This window comes from Heptranchias perlo, chromosome 19 (assembly GCF_035084215.1).
Source record: "Heptranchias perlo isolate sHepPer1 chromosome 19, sHepPer1.hap1, whole genome shotgun sequence".
NCBI classification, from domain to species: Eukaryota; Metazoa; Chordata; class Chondrichthyes; order Hexanchiformes; family Hexanchidae; genus Heptranchias; species Heptranchias perlo.
The window spans coordinates 1,845,051-1,861,596 of record NC_090343.1 but is presented as its reverse complement, the minus strand read 5'-3'; the positions used below and the strand labels follow the sequence as shown (position 1 = coordinate 1,861,596).

Sequence of the window (16,546 nt, the reverse complement as noted above, 5' to 3'; positions counted from 1 at the left end):
TATTGTGCTAACTTGTTATTACAGCCAAGTAGGAAATACTGATTCATTTGTTCAACTGGTTTTTGAATCCATTTAGCTTGCCATCACCAGAAGCAGCAGATTTGATCCAGCTATCTTGAAATGGAACCAGTTCGGACTGCTAAATATAGTCCGGCTGGTTTCAGTTGGATTTTGTTTCTGGTAAGGACCTCTCCCAGGTTTAGAATTCACTCCTGGGTATATACCTTTTTCATTTTAAGATTTAAGTCATAGGGAGAAGGTTCAAATTCAAAGTCAAGCACTAAATGAAGAAAAGTTTTCAGATACCCACGTTTAAAATGAAAGTGGAGGATGAATTTCTGTGGTCATCAATGGTTCCAGTGCTGGAGAATGAAACTCTCCATTATCAACAGCTGCCGGATTCTGGGAAATATGTGCTGCGTGGACTCGTGTCAGTTGGGAACTGGATGGAAAATGCCCAAGTTCATTTCATGTAGGACTGTTAAAGCCAGAATAAGGGGGAGATTTTCATTTGAGTCAGGCTGGAGTTATCTTTCAGGGGATGAAGGCAGTGTCCAAGTCCACTGCTCTATCTTAAGTGAGAGAGCTATCAAAAGCAACAAAGGGATATAAAGTCATAACGGATGCAAAAAGAGAATATGAAAAATAATATGGATAGTAATAGACTTCAGGAGGACATAGACAGACTGGTGAAATGGGCAGACGCATGGCAGATGAAATTTAATGCAGAGAAGTGTGAAGTGATGGATTTTGGAAGAAGGAGTGAGGCGAGGCAATATAAACTAAATGGTACAATTTTAAAGAGGGTGCAGGAACAGAGAGACCTGGGGGCGTACGTAGACAAATCTTTGAAGGTGGCAGGACAAGTTGAGAAGGCTGTTAAAAAAGCATACGGGATCCTTGGCTTTATAAATAGAGGCATAGAGTACAAAGCCAAGGAAGTTATGCTAAACCTTTGTAAAACACTGGTTAGGCCTCAGCTGGAGTATTGTGTCCAGTTCTGGACACCACACTTTACGAAAGATGTCAAGACCTTAGAGAGAGTGCAGAGGAGATTTACTAGAATGGTACCAGGGATGAGGGACTTTAGTTACGTAGAGAGACTGAAGAAACTGGGGTTATTCTCCTTAAAGCAGAGAAGTTTAGGAGAAATTTGATAGAGGTGTTCAAAATCATGAATGGTTTTGATCGAGTAAATAAGGAGAAACTGTTTCCAGTGGCAGAAGGGTCGGTAACCAGAGGACGCAGATTTAAGGCAATTGGCAAAAGAACCAGAGGGGAGGTGAGGAGAAATTTATTTACGCAGCAAGTTGTTATGATCTGGAATGCACTGCCTGAAAGGGTGGTGGAATCAGATTCAATAGTAACTTTCAAAAGGGAATTGGATGAATACTCGAAGGGGAAAAAATTGCAGGGCTATGGGGTAAGAGCAGGGGTGTGGGACTAATTGGATAGCTCTTTCAAAGAACCGGCGCAGGCCTGATGGGCTGAATGGCCTCCTGCGCTGTATGATTCTATATTAAGAGAAAGAGCAGCAAAAGGGAATGTGGGTCCATAAAGACAGATGCAGACAAGACTGTGATGGGCAATAAGAAAATCGAAGACTTATTAAATAAGTACTTTGTATCCATTTTTACAGTAGAGATAGGGGACAAAATACCAACACTATAAGGAAACCTATAAATAAGTCAACGGGGGAGAACTTAATGTATTTAATATAAGTAAAATATGGTAATGTAGAAAATAATGGGACTTAAGGTAGGCGGATCTTCACAACCTGATGGTTTCCATCCCAGGGTGTTTAAAAAAAATGTGAGGGAATTGCAGATTTGTTATTCATATTTTTCCAAAGCTCTAGATTCAGGAATTGTGCCTATGGATTGAAAAATTGCAAATATCACTCCATTATTTATGGAGGGAGGGAGGGAAAAAACAGACCTGACAGTTTAAAATCTGTTGTGGGGAAGCTACTGGAATTTATCAGCAGAGATAGAGTGTCTGAGCACTTGAATAATTATGAGCTGACCAGAGGGTGAGCATAGATTTGTGACGAGTAGGTCATGTCTGACTAATCTAGTTGATTTTTTTGAGGAAATCACTGGCATGGTGGATAGGGGAGTGTCTCTAGATGTTGTCTATATGGGTTTAGGTGTCCCTGTACAGAACTCACTAAAAATTAGTACACAGATATAAAAATCAACAAAAAGGCTAATAGAATGTTGGCCTTTACCGGAAGGGGATTGTAAGACAAAAGTGAGAAAGTGATCGTTCAGTTGTATAGAGCCATGGTCAGACCCCATCATGAGTACAGTGTTCAGTTTTGGGCACTGCACCTCAGGGAAGATTTTTAAAAATTCACTCTCGGAATGTGTGTGTCGCTGGCAAGGCTAGCATTTTATTGCCCATCCCTACTTGCTCTTGAGAAGGAGATGGTGGGCCGCCTTCTTGAGCCGCTGCAGTCCGTGTGGTGAAGGTGCTCCCACAATGCTATTAGGTAGGAAGTTCCAGGATTTTGACATAACAATGATGAAGGAACAACCGATATATGTGCACGTCAGAATGGTGTGTGAATTGGAGGTGATGGTGTTCCCATGTACCTGCTGCCCTTGTTCTTCCAGGCGGTGGAGGTCACTGGTTTGGGAGCTGCTGTTGAAGAGGCAATGGTGACGCTGCAGTGCAACCTGTAGATAGTACACACTGCAGCCACAGTAAGCCAGTGGGGGAGGGATATAGTGATGTTGGAGGGGTACAGCACCGATTCACCAGAATGATACCGGGGCTTAAAGGGGTTAAATTATCAGGACAGGTTGTGTAAACATGGTTTTTATTCTCTTGAGTTTAGACATTTGAGGGGTGATGTTTAAAATGATAAAGGGTAGATAAAGAGGGACTATTTCCTCTGGAGGTGGAATCCAGAACAAGAGGACACAATCTTAAAATTAGAGCTAGGCCTTTTAGGAGTGAAATCAGGAAGCACTGTTTCACACAGAGGTTAATAGAAATCTGGAACTCTCTCCAGGTAAGGGTATCAAGGGATTTGGAAAAATGGTGGGTAAATGGAGTTGAGGTGCAGATCAGCCATGTTCTAATAGAATGGCAGAACAGGCTCGAGGAGCTAAATGGCCTACTTCAGTTCCTATGTTCCAGACCCATCAGTTCTATTTGTCACCTGATTAGTTTTTTGGTAGTGGTGTTTAATTTTCAAGCAGTAAAGGGGACAGAGTGACTTTCTGTAGGTGAAATACTTCTCCTAAAATGTGTTACATTTGTGCATTATGCAGGTTTGCCGCCAGAGTTTAGCAGCCCGGATTATAAGCCACCAGGGCATCCTCCATGTATTATTGACAAACTATGTGACTTGCATGATGGGCTCATAGTAGAAGCAAAAGGCATCAAGGAGCACTACTGGAAACCTTACATTAAGAAGCTGTTTGAGAGAAAGGTAAGCCAAAACAGCAGCGAAGCAAGCACTAGTGATACAACATCCACTCCACGTGCTATCTTGTAAATTCAGAAGTGTTCCATTACATTGGAATATACAGAACCAGAAAAGAACATTGGCAGGTCCCAGGCCTCCCCCTCTGTATCCTCTCTAAAACCAGGATGTGCCCAGTGTATTTTGGGATCATAATTATGTTTGGATGTGGGAAGCCAATTGCAGGGAATGTAAATCTTAGTGCAGGTGAGAACATGGGCTGTGCCATTTTGGATAACAATTAACTTCTAATTGCCCTCAAGATTTCCTGTTTATTCTTTCTCCCCACTACCCCTTCTAACCTGGGGATGCTGAAGCCAATTTCAGTGTTTTGCCCATGGATTGAGATCAGCAAACTCAGCACAGACCAGGGAGTGAACCATTGCTCAGAAGCAGACCATCAGAGTTACATAGAATTACATAAAATGTACAGCACAGAAACAGGCCATTTGGCCCAACATGTCCATGCCGGTGTTTATGTCCACACGAGCCTCCACCCTCCATACTTCATCTAACCCCATCAGTGTTTTTTTAATTCATTCATGGGATGTAAGTGTCGCTGGCAACATCAGCATTTATTGCCCATCCCTAATTGGCCTTGAGAAGGTGGTGGTGATTTCTTGAACCGCTGCAGTCTTTGTGGTGAAGGTTCTCCCACAGTGCTGTTAGTTAGGGAGTTCCAGGATTTTGACCCAGCGACGATGAAGGAGCAGCGATATATTTCCAAGTCGGGATGGTGTGTGACTTGGAGGGGAACGTGCAGGTGGTGTTCCCATGCGCTTGCTGCCCTTGTCCTTCTAGTTGGTAGAGGTCGCGGGTTTGGGGGGTGCTGTCGTAGAAGCCTTGGCGAGTTGTTGCAGTGCATCTTGCAGATGGTACACCCTGCAGCCATGGTGCGCCGGTGGTGGAGGGAGTGAATATATAAGATGGTGGGTGGGATGCCAATCGAGCGGGCTGCTTTGTCCTGGATGGTGTTGAGCTTCTTGAGTGTTGTTGGAGCTGCACTCATCCAGGCAAGTGGACAGTATTCCATCACACTCCTGACTTGTGCCTTGTAGATGGCGGAAAGGCTTTGGGGAGTCAGGAGGTAAGTCACTTGCCCAGCCTCTGACCTGCTCTTGGAACCACAGTACTTATGTGGCTGGCCCAGTTAAGTTTCTGGTCAATGGTAACGCCCAGGATGTTGAAGGTGGGGGATTCGGCGATGGTAATGCTGTTGAATGTCAAGGGGAGGTAGTTAGACTCTCTCTTGTTGGAGATGGTCATTATCTGGCGCGACTGTTACTTGCCACTTATGAGCCCAAGCCTGGATGTTGTCCAGGTCTTGCTACATGCGGGCACAGACTGCTTCATTATCTGAGGGGTTGCGAATGGAACTGTACACTGTGCACTCATCAGCGAACATTCTCACTTCTGACCTTATGATGGAGGGAAGGTCGTTGAAGAAGCAGCTGAAGATGGTTGGGCCTTGGACACTGCCCTGAGGAACTCCTGCAACAATGCCCCGGGGCTGAGATGATGGCCTCCAACAACAACTACCATCTTCTTTTGTGCTAGATATGACTCCAGCTAATGGAGAGTTTTCCCCCTGATTCCCACTGACTTCAATTTTACTAGGCTCCTTAATGCCACACTAGGTCAAATGTTGCCTTGATGTCAAGGGCAGTCACTCTCACCTCACCTCTGGAATTCAGCTCTTTTGTCCATGTTTGGACCAAGGCTGTAATGAGGTCTGGAGCCGAGTGATCCTGGTGGAACCCAAACTGAGCATCGGTGAGCAGGTTATTGGTGAGTAAGTGCCGCTTGATAGCACTGTCGACGACACCTTCCATCACTTTGCTGATGATTTTTCTGATGATCCTTCTATTCCTTTCTCCCTCATGTGTTTATCTAGCTTCCCCTTAACTGCAACTACGTTTGTCACCTCAACTACACCTTGTGGTAGCGAGTTCCACATCCTTACCACTCTCCGGGTAAAGAAGTTTCTCCTGAATTCCCTATTGGATTCATTAGTGACCATCTTATATTTATGGCCCCTTGTTCTGGGCTCCCCCACAAGTGGAAACATCTTCTCTACGTCTACCCTATCAAACCCTTTCATAATCTTAAAGACCTCCATCAGGTCACCCCTCACCGTTCTCTTTTCTAAAGAAAAGAGCCCCAGCCTTAATCTTTCCTGATTAGTATAACCTCTCAGTTCTGGTATCATCCTAGTAAATCTTTTTTGCATCTTATCCAGTGCCTCTATATCCTTTTTATGATATGGAGATTAGACAGTAGACCTGGGTCAGTACTCCAGGTGTGGCCTAACCAAGGCTCTATACAAGTTTAACATAACTTCTCTGCTTTTCAATTCTATCCCTCAGTGCTTGGTTTTCTTTTTATGGCCTTATTAACCAGCGTCTTTACTTTTAGTGATTTGTGAATCTATACCCCCAGATCCCTTCGCTCCTCTACCCCATTTAGACTCTTAACTAAAATTTAATACTCACACTTACCTATATTGAAATTAATTTGCCAATTACGCGCCCATTCTGCAAGTTTATTAATGTCTTCCTGTATTAACTGTACCCCCCAATTTGTTGTCGTTCATCAATATTGAAATTGTACTTCCAATTCCCAAATCCAAATCGTTTATGTAAATGATGAACAACAGTGGTCCCACTGATCCTTGTGGAACACAACTTCCCACTTTTTGCCAGTCTGAATAACTACCCTTAACCCATGCTCCCTTACTTCTGTTTTGTCGCCAGCTTGCTATCCATTCTGCTACTTGTCCCCTGCCTCCACATGCTCTGACCTTAGTCATGAGTCTACTGTGCGGTACTTTATCGAAGGCCTTTTGAACATCTAAATATATTACATCTACTGCATTACCCTTGTCTACCCTTTTTTTTTTATTCGTTCATGGGATGTGGGCGTCACTGACAAGGCCAGCATTTATTGCCCATCCCTAATTGCCCTTGAGAAGGTGGTGGTGAGCTGTCTTCTTGAACCGCTGCAGTCCGTGTGGTGAAGGTTCTCCCACAGTACTGTTAGGTAGGGAGTTCCAGGATTTTGACCCAGCGACGTTGAAGGAACGGCGATATATTTCCAAGTCGGGGTGGCGTGTGACTTGGAGGGGAACATGCAGGTGGTTTTGTTCCCATGTGCCTGCTGCCCTTGTCCTTCTAGGTGGTAGAATTCGTGGGTTTGGGAGGTGCTGTTGAAGAAGCCTTGGCGAGTTGCTGCAGTGCATCCTGTGGATGGTACACACTGCAGCCACAGTGTGCCGGTGGTGAAGGGAGTGAATGTTTAGGATGATGGATGGGGTGCCAATCAAGTGGGCTGCTTTGTCCTGGATGTTGTCAAGCTTCTTGAGTGTTGTAGGAGCTGCATTCATCCAGGCAAGTGGAGAGTATTCCATCACTGTCCTGAATTGTGCCTTGTCGACGGTGGTAGGCTTTGAGGAGTCGGGAGGTGAGTCACTCACCGCAGGCAGAATACCCAGCCTCTGACCTGCTCTTGTAGCCACAGTATTTATATGGCTGGTCCAGTTAAGTTTCTGGTCAATGGTGACCCCCAGGATGTTGATGGTGGGGGATTCGGCGATGGTAATGCCGTTGAATGTCAAGGGGAGGTGGCTAGACTCTCTCTTGTTTGAGATAGTTTACTGTTACTTCTTCAAAAATTCAGTAAGGTTGGTCAAGCATGACCTTCCCTTTTGAAATCGGTGCTGACTATTCTTTGTTATATTTTCGGTTTCTAGATGTTTTTCTATTACATCTTTGAGTAAAGATTCCATTATCTTTCCTGCCACCAACGTTAAGCTAATTGGTCTATAGTTCCCTGGACTGGTTCTATCTCCCCTTTTAAATATGGGAATCACATTAGCTGTCTGCCAGTCCTCTGGCACTACTCCCTTTTCTAATTAATTTTTATATATATGTAATATATACTATCTCTTCCTTAACTTATTTTAATATGTGCGGATGCAATCCATCCAGACATGGGATTTTATCCTCTCTAAGTTTGATTAGTTTATCAATTATCTCTCCCCTTTCTATCTTAAATGTCTATCTTTTTTGATTTCTTCTTCTAATGTCATGCCCACCATGTTAGCCTCCCTGGTAAATGCTGAGGCAAAGTAATTATTTAATATTTCTGCCATTTCGCTGTCATTGCCTATGAGTTTGTCGCGTGTATCCTTTATTGGCCCTATCCCTCTCCTAATTTTTCTTTTGTTATTTATGTCATAGAATACTTTACTATTTCTTTTTATATTCCTTGATAATTTAATTTTGTAGTTTCTCTTTGCCTTCCTAATTGTTTTTTTTAGCTTCTATACTAACCTTTTCGTGTTCCCTTTTGTCACCCTCTCCTTTGTTGTCTATGCACTTAGTGTATACCTTTTTCTTTCGTTTCAATTTTGCCCTATTTCTTTATTCATCCATGGCGTATCATTACTGGCTAGTTTGTTTTTGCTTTTGAATGGGATATATTTCTCCTGGACTCTATTGATCACCGTTTTAAATGTTTCCCACTGCTGTTCTATTTCTTAGTTTGTCAGTAAATGTTTCCAGTTTATTTTCCCTAGTTCCATTCTCATCTCCTGAAAATCAGCTTTTTTTTCCAATTTATTGCTTTGGTCTTTGTCTTACTTATGTCCTTCTCAATCTTTATCTTAAACCTTAGTATGTTGTGATTGCTATTGCCTAGATGTTCCCCTATGCTTACTTCTCTGACCTGTACTTGTTCATTTCCCATTACTAGATCCAGCAGGGCTTCCTCTCTTGTTGGGCCTTTTACATACTGGACAAGAAAGGAGTCCTGCACATATTGTAAAAACTGCATTGTCCTCCTTTACCTACCTCTTCTTGCCAATTTATTTGGGGATAGTTAAAATCTCCCGTGATTATTATTCTATGTCCTTTACTCATTTCACATATTTGCTTACATATTTCTTCCTCCACCTCCTTTCCATTAGGTGGTCTGTAGTAACTACAGACTGCCACCAGGGGAGCAGTCCTTACGGTAAATTTTGAATCAGTTTTATTACGTTTCTGACATTGAGATTTTGATTTCAGATTCTGAAAGGCAACAGCGAGCTCCTCATAGGACTTCTGGATGTTACCAATTTCACAGACAACAAGTGAGTTTAAAGTGATATAAATATGTGACCAGGATAGCAGGCTGAAAACTGATGTAAAGAGTGATGTCCCCAGGAGTCGGGGTTAAAACTATTGCTCTCCTCAATATATAAAAATGATCTAGACTTGGATATGGTTGGCATAATTTGCAGATGACACAAAAATAGGGAGCATGGTTAACCGAAGAGGAACTTCAAGGGGCCATGAACATGTTAGTAGATTGAGCAGATAAATGTCAGATAAAACTTAATGTGGCGACATTTTGGTAGGAAGAATTAGAGGAAATATCCTCTAAATAGTAAAACTTAAGGAGCAGAGAGACTTAGGGCTTCAGATATACAAATCTTTAAAAGAGGGAGGACAAGGTATTTAAAGCTGTAACAAAATACGGGGTAGGACATTTAGGACTGAGATGAGGGGAAATTTCTTCACTCAGAGGATGGTGAAGCTGTGGAATTCTCTACCATAGAAGGCTGTGGAGGCCAAGTCACTAAATATATTTAAGATGGAGCTGGATAGATTTCTAGACACAAAAGGCATCAAGGGGTATGGGGAGAGAGCGGGAATATGGTATTGAGATAGAGGATCAGCCATTATCATATTGAATGGCGGAGCAGGCTCGAAGGGCCGAATGGCCTACTCCTGCTCCTATTTTCTATGTAAAAGAAAAGCACATAGGATCCTAGGTTTTGTAAATTAGGATAAAGAAGAATAAGAAGAGATTTGATCAAACTAAGGAGAGTTTAGATCGAGTGTTTTTAGGACATGGAATGCCCTACCAGAAGCAATGAACCAATAGAATCTCCAATCATTTTTATAAGAGAATGGATAAATAATTGAAAAAGAAAATGTAAGTGACAGGGAAGTGAGACTGAATGGATAGCTCTTTCGGAGAGCCCGCACAGACACAGTGGGCTGAATACACTCCTATGCTTTAGCCTTCTATGGTTCTGTGATGATATGCTAATATTTTGATTGCAAAGTCACGAATAGGGAATCTCTCACCAGAGACAATCACTTAATCTGATCAGAAAGGCCGCTTGCTTTGCACAAAATGTTATCAGATTTTAATAGTGGCCTACAGTTTGTAGGTTGTCATGTTTGAGGCCCTCCATGTTGGTTTGTGGTCACTTTAGTGAGCATTATGTAGCAATTACCCCTTTCAAACTGACGTTTAGAGTCATAGAGTCATAGAGTTATACAGCACGGATAGAGGCCCTTCGGCCCATCGTGTCCGCGCCGGCCATCAGCCCTGTCTACTCTAATCCCATATTCCAGCATTTGGTCCGTAGCCTTGTATGCTATGGCATTTCAAGTGCTCATCCAAATGCTTCTTGAATGTTGTGAGGGTTCCTGCCTCCACAACCCTTTCAGGCAGTGAGTTCCAGACTCCAACCACCCTCTGGGTGAAAAAGTTCTTTCTCAAATCCCCTCTAAACCTCCCGCCTTTTACCTTGAATCTATGTACCCTTGTTATAGTACCCTCAACGAAGGGAAAAAGCTCCTTAGTATCCATCCTATCTGTGCCCCTCATAATTTTGTACACCTCAATCATGTCCCCCCTCAGCCTCCTCTGCTCCAAGGAAAACAAACCCAATCTTCCCAGTCTCTCTTCATAGCTGAAGCGCTCCAGCCCTGGTAACATCCTGGTGAATCTCCTCTGCACCCTCTCCAAAGCGATCACATCCTTCCTGTAGTGTGGCGACCAGAACTGCACACAGTACTCCAGCTGTGGCCTAACCAGTGTTTTATACAGCTCCATCATAACCTCCTTGCTCTTATATTCTATGCCTCGGCTAATAAAGGCAAGTATCCCATATGCCTTCTTTACCACCTTATCTACCTGTTCCGCTGCCTTCAGGGATCTGTGAACTTGCACACCAAGATCCCTCTGACCCTCTGTCTTGCCGAGGGTCCTCCCATTCATTGTGTATTCCCTTGCCTTGTTAGTCCCTCCAAAGTGCATCACCTCGCACTTTTCCGGGTTAAATTCCATTTGCCACTGTTCCGCCCATCTGACCAACCCATCTATATCGTCCTGCAGACTGAGGCTATCCTCCTCGCTATTTACCACCCTACCAATTTTTGTATCATCAGCGAACTTACTGATCATACCTTTTACATTCATATCCAAGTCATTAATGTAGACCACAAACAGCAAGGGACCCAGCACCGATCCCTGTGGTACCCCACTGGCCACAGGCTTCCAGTCACAAAAACAACCTTCGACCATCACCCTCTGCCTTCTGCCACTAAGCCAGTTTTGTATCCAAAGTGCCAAGGCACCCTGGATTCCATGGGCTCGTACCTTCTTGACCAGTCTCCTGTGCGGGACTTTATCAAAGGCCTTACTGAAATCCATGTATACCACATCCACTGCGTTACCCTCATCCACACGCCTAGTCACCCCCTCAACTGAAGCACCATCACCCCAACATAAGGAGTGATGGTGCTTCAGTTGTGCAGAGCCTTGGTCAGACACCATCTGGAGTACTGCATTCAGTTCTGGACACCACACCTCAGGAAGGATATATTAGCCTTGGAAGGTACAGCACAGATATACCAGAATAATACCAAGGCTTTCAGCCCTTCGAGCCTGTACTGCCATTCAGTTAGATCATGGCTAATCTGTATCTTAACTCCATTTACCTACCTTTGCTCCATATTCCTCGAAGCCCTTACCTAACAAAAATCTGTCAATCTGTCAATCTCAGTCAAATTTCAATTGACCCCCAGCATCCACAGACTTTTGGGAAGAGAGTTCCAGATTTCCACTGACCCTTTGTATGAAAAAGTGCTTCCTGATTTCACTCCTAACTGACCTAGCTCTAATTTTAAGATTGTGCCCCCTTAATCATTTGAAACACCTCGATTACATCACCCCTCAATCTTCTAAACTCAAGGGAATACAAGCCAAGTTTATGCAACCTGTCCGTATAACTTAAACCTTTTAAGCCTTGGTATCGTTCTAGTATATCTGTGCTGTACCTTCCAAGGCTAAAATATCCTTCCTGAGGTGCGGTGTCCAGAACTGAATGCAGTACTCCAGATGGGGTCTGATCAAGGCTCTGCACAACTGAAGCATCATCCCATCCTCACTTTTGAATTCCAATCTCCTTAAGATAAAGGCCAACACTCCATTAGCCTTTTTTATTACTTTACTACATGTGTACTAGCTTTTAGTGATTTATGTACATGAACACCCTTTGCCCCTCACAGCTCCTAGTCTCCCACCATTAAGAAAATATTCCAATTTGTCTTTGAGATCTAAAGTGGATGACCTCTCACTTCCCCACATTGAACTCCATTTGCCATAGTTTTGCCCACTCACTTAGTCTCTCTATGTCCCCTTGTACCTTCCTGTTCCCATCCATACAACTTACTGTGCCTCCTAACTTACTGTCATCTGCAAACTTGGATATACAACTCTATTCCTTCATCCAAGTCATTAGTATATATGGTGAAAAGCTGAGGCCCCAGTACAGATCCCTGAACACACCACTTGTCAAATCCTGCCAATCAGAGAACGAACCCTTTATCCCTACTCTCTGTCTCCTACCTCCCAACCAATTACCAACCCATATCAAAAAGTTACTTCCAATTCCATGTGCTCTCATTTTTGCTAATAGCTAGTCCCTGTCTGCAAAGAGTTTTATGTGCGTTATAAGAAGCGAGTTTTATGTGCGTTATAAGAAGCACAGTTCATGTGCTGCTAGTTCAGTTGTATCTAGCCATGAGGTGCGGGGACGAAATGTGCCTACATAAATTATTCAAAAACTGTATTATGTTTGTTGGCTGAAGGTGCTAGACTGCTGGTGATTTCGGAGAAGTGCTGCATTTGAGGTACTTCAAAGATTTCATCTGACTGGTTTGCCTATTTAACTCATTGTGAGCTGACTTCAGATTGTTGTATTGAACTGTTTCAAATATCTCACCTATACTGCCAATCAGTGTAAATAACTGTGTTAATGAATTAACAGCTCAGCCTGTTATGAAAAGTATCAGGTGTGGCTGATATTTGTCTTCTGAAGTGAAGTGAGAATTCCTACATGCTATCCGATAACAATAAACGGATTAATTGTTCGCACAGTATCCCAGATCACTTCCCGCACAAGGTCACATTTGAGTCCATAGGGAGCAAGAGCTTGCCTATAGAGGACTCTTGCATTGGGCATGAGCGAGCTTGAGTTGTAACAGAGACTGGGTGAGCCTGGAGCCCATTAACATGTCGAATGAACATCTTGAACTCTGTTTACACATGGTGTCGAACATCTGGTATTTTATAGTATTATATTCAGAATAAAGTTTCAAGTTTAAAAGACATTTCAGCGAGCAACAGAAGCCCCATTTTTCCTCCTTCCTCCTCAGCTTAAGTTGGGTGGCGTATTTATCGTATGCGCCCAACTTGACCTTGGCTGAACCAAGTCTTATTTCCATATTCAATTATTTTAAATATGTTGGGCAAGTGCCAGACAAATCGAGCCATCTGGGAACCATTGCTCGTTTCAAATCAGGGGAGGGAAGTGTTTAATTTTCCAAACTGTTAGTTTGTAAAGCTATGGAATGTGGATTTACAGCCACTGCTCTTCTGATGGCGAGCTGCTGTATCACCTGGGGATTTGAGGGCAATGCCAATTGGGAGCAAGGCACTTATCCACCAGAGGGAGAGAGAGACGGGAAGCGAGAATAAAAGAAAATGGGATAAGCATGTCAACCTGTGATCCCAGAAGCTATTTAGATGGCTGACATTGGTCCTGGGGTGCATCACTGACTTACTGTGTGGTGACAATGGTATGCACTATGGAGCACCAGAGGAGGGATGGGGGAAAAGATTTTCTTCTGTTAAATGTACATGTCACTTGGACAATCAATAGTCACTTGGACAAGTGTGGATTAATAAAGGAAAACCAGCACAGATTTGTTAAAGGCAAATCGTGTTTAACTAACTTGATTGAGATTTTTGATGAGATAACAGAGAGGGTTGATGAGGGCAATGCGGTTGATGTTGTGTATATGGACTTTCAAAAGGCGTTTGATAAAGTGCCACATAATAGGCATGTCAGCAAAATTGAAGCCCATAAAATAAAAGGGGCAGTGGCAGCATGGATACGAAATTGGCTAGGTGACAGGGAACAACGTAGTGGTGAACGGTTGTTTTTCAGACTGGAGGAAGGTATACAGTGGTGTTCCCCAGGGGTTGGTACTAGGACCACTGCTTTTTTTGATATATATTAATGACTTGGACTTGGATGTACAGGGCACAATTTCAAAATTTGCAGATGACACAAAACTTGGAAGTGTAGTGAACATTGAGGAGGATAGTGATAGACTTCAAGAGGACATAGACAGGCTGGTGGAATGGATGGACACATGGCAGATGAAATTTAACGCAGAGAAGTGAGAAGTAATACATTTTGGCAGGATGAACGAAAAGAGGCAATATAAACTAAATGGTACAATTCTAAAGGGGGCGGAGGGACAGAAAGACCTGGGGACGATGTGCACAAATCTTTGAAGGTGACAGGACAGGTTGAGAAAGTGGTTAAAAAAGCATACGGGATCCTGGGCTTTATAAATAGAGGCATAGATTACAAAAGCAAGGAAGTTATGTTGAAACTTTATAGAACACTGGTTTGGTTACAACTGGATTATTGTGTCCAATTCTGGCACCGCACTTTAGGAAGGATGTGAAGCCCTTAGAGAGGGTGCAGAAAAGATTTACTCAAATGGTTGCAGGGATGAGGAACTTCAGTCACATGGATAGACTGGAGAAGCTGGGATTGTTCTCCTTCGAGCAGAGAAGGTTGAGAGGAGATTTAACAGAGGTGTTCAAAATCATGACGGGTTTAGATAAAGTAAATAAAGAGAAACTGTTCCCATTGGCGGAAAGGTCGAGAATCAGAAGACACAGATTTACGGAATTGGCAAAAGAACCAAAGGCTTTTGGTTGAGGAAAAACTTTTTTACACAGCGAGTAGTTATGATCTGGAATGTGCTGCTTGAAAGGATGGTGGAAGCAGATTCAGTTGTGGCTTTCAAAAAGGAATTGGATAAATACTTGAAGGGAAAAAATTTGCCAGGCTACGGGAAAAGAGTGGGCAAATGGGACTAACTGGATTGCTCTTACAAAGAGCCGGCACGGGCTCGATGGGATGAATGGCCTCCTGTGCTGTAACCATTCTATGATTCTATGGGCATGGGGATTTATTTTATACATGTTAGTAGATCTTCATTGGTGTTGCTTGTGGCACTTCAGCGGATACAGTCTTTTTAAAAAAAAATTCATTCTCGGGCTGTGGGCGTCACTGGAAAGGCTGGCACTTATTGCCCATCCTTAATTGACTTGAGAAGGTGGTAGTTGGCTGCCTTTTTTGTAGTGGAATTGATGCAACTGAGTGGCTTAATAGACCATTTCAGAGGACAGTTAAGAGTCAACCAAGTTTTCATACAGTGCATGGTGTGACATTTCTGTTTCCTGCACTAGCTGTCTCTCAGGATGAGATTGCTGAATTGTAGATAGTTGTGTGCTTTGGGATCGTGCCCACAGGGAACTGAGTTGAAACTATCCCAAACTCATATTATATAGGATCATTACAGCTGAAAGAGAGAAAACTTGAGATTTGCAATCCATTAGTATATGCTAGGATTCAAAGCCATGACAAGGAAAGCACCATTCTTCTCCCCATTGTGCACTTCTCTTTTTTATAGATAAAGTGCTACTTAGAAATGAGCCTAGTCTCTGTTTATGAAATTATTATTTTTGACATTGTCCTTATTTTGTGCAGCAAAGCTGTAAACAAGGAATATGAAGAGTACGTTCTGACAGTGGGAGATTTTGACGAGCGCATATTTCTGGGAGAAGATGCCGATGAGGAAATAGGGACACCTCGAAAATCTACAACAGATGTTCCAGTTGGCAAACTGTCGGCAAGAATGCAAGTGGAGTGCAACCTGCAACAGCACTTTGAAAAAGTAATTAGAAGCTCTTTAGTGTTCAACAATTGTTTGCACCACTTTGACAAGAAATTATTCTTTAGGTTCTTCAGTTTTTCTTAATATTTTATCCTCTGTTCCTAGCCAGTTGTTACTGCTCCCTTCCTCCTCTTTTTGACCATGACTTTGTAGTAGCCCACTTGCTTCTTGAGTCAGAATCTCATGTCCCACTCCAAAGACTTGATCAGGTAATCTAAGCTGACATTTCAGTGCATTACTGAGAGAGTGCAACATTGGTGGATGAGATATTAAACTGAGGCCCTGTTTACTTGTTCAGGTGGACGTAAACCCAAAGTATTTGGCTTTGACCATCTGAAGTTCAAGTCCCAAAACCTCAATCCTAGCTATAACCTTTAGGTTGCCACCTTGAGATATTCCTACAGTACAAGGCTGGCATATATCTTGAGTATTCTAGGTGAGGGAGATTATATACTGAACTCCGCTGTTGATGTTCTCACAGACAAAGTCTTTAGCACCTTCAACACCATTGACAGGAAGGCGATACCTGAAAGAGAAAGAGCCAGTTGTAACACCAGTATCCTCGGCCACACAAAGCGTCAGTCGTTTACAGACCATGGTAATGGGGCTTAAGAACGCTCCCAGCGAGCATCTGCTGCAGATTTTCAAGTAAGCAAAGCATTTTTTACCAAGTTAACAGTGTAATGGATTTGTGCATTGTGCCACCACACTACAAACAGGTGGGATGCATTCAGTTTTCCCCCACTCTCCTGGTTTTCCGATCTCAGCTATTGGGAGGTGCCACTGGGAGGCCAGCACCACCCGATAGGCAGAGAGGAAAAATCCCTGAGGAGAGTCATCATCAGGCTGCCCCTAACAGTCAGTCTCAGACCAGTATTGGCTGAGGCAAAGGAAGGAGATTGCCTGTTTGCTCTTGACTGCACCTGGTATATGGTCGGCGGAGAAAAATGGGAAGGGGGATGGGAGACAA

The 16,546-nt window shown here is 43.1% G+C and overlaps 1 protein-coding gene across 1 annotated transcript in view; it reads left to right on the top strand.

Annotated features, from left to right (window-relative positions):
• rbl1 (retinoblastoma-like 1 (p107)) overlaps positions 1-16,546 on the top strand; it is a 74,421-nt gene that overhangs the window by 15,935 nt on the left and 41,940 nt on the right. The window contains exons 6-9 of the mRNA XM_068000151.1: positions 3,282-3,442; positions 8,542-8,606; positions 15,390-15,576; positions 16,058-16,224. Coding sequence (XP_067856252.1) covers positions 3,282-3,442; positions 8,542-8,606; positions 15,390-15,576; positions 16,058-16,224 — 580 coding nt within the window. The remainder of the gene's footprint in view (positions 1-3,281; positions 3,443-8,541; positions 8,607-15,389; positions 15,577-16,057; positions 16,225-16,546) is intronic.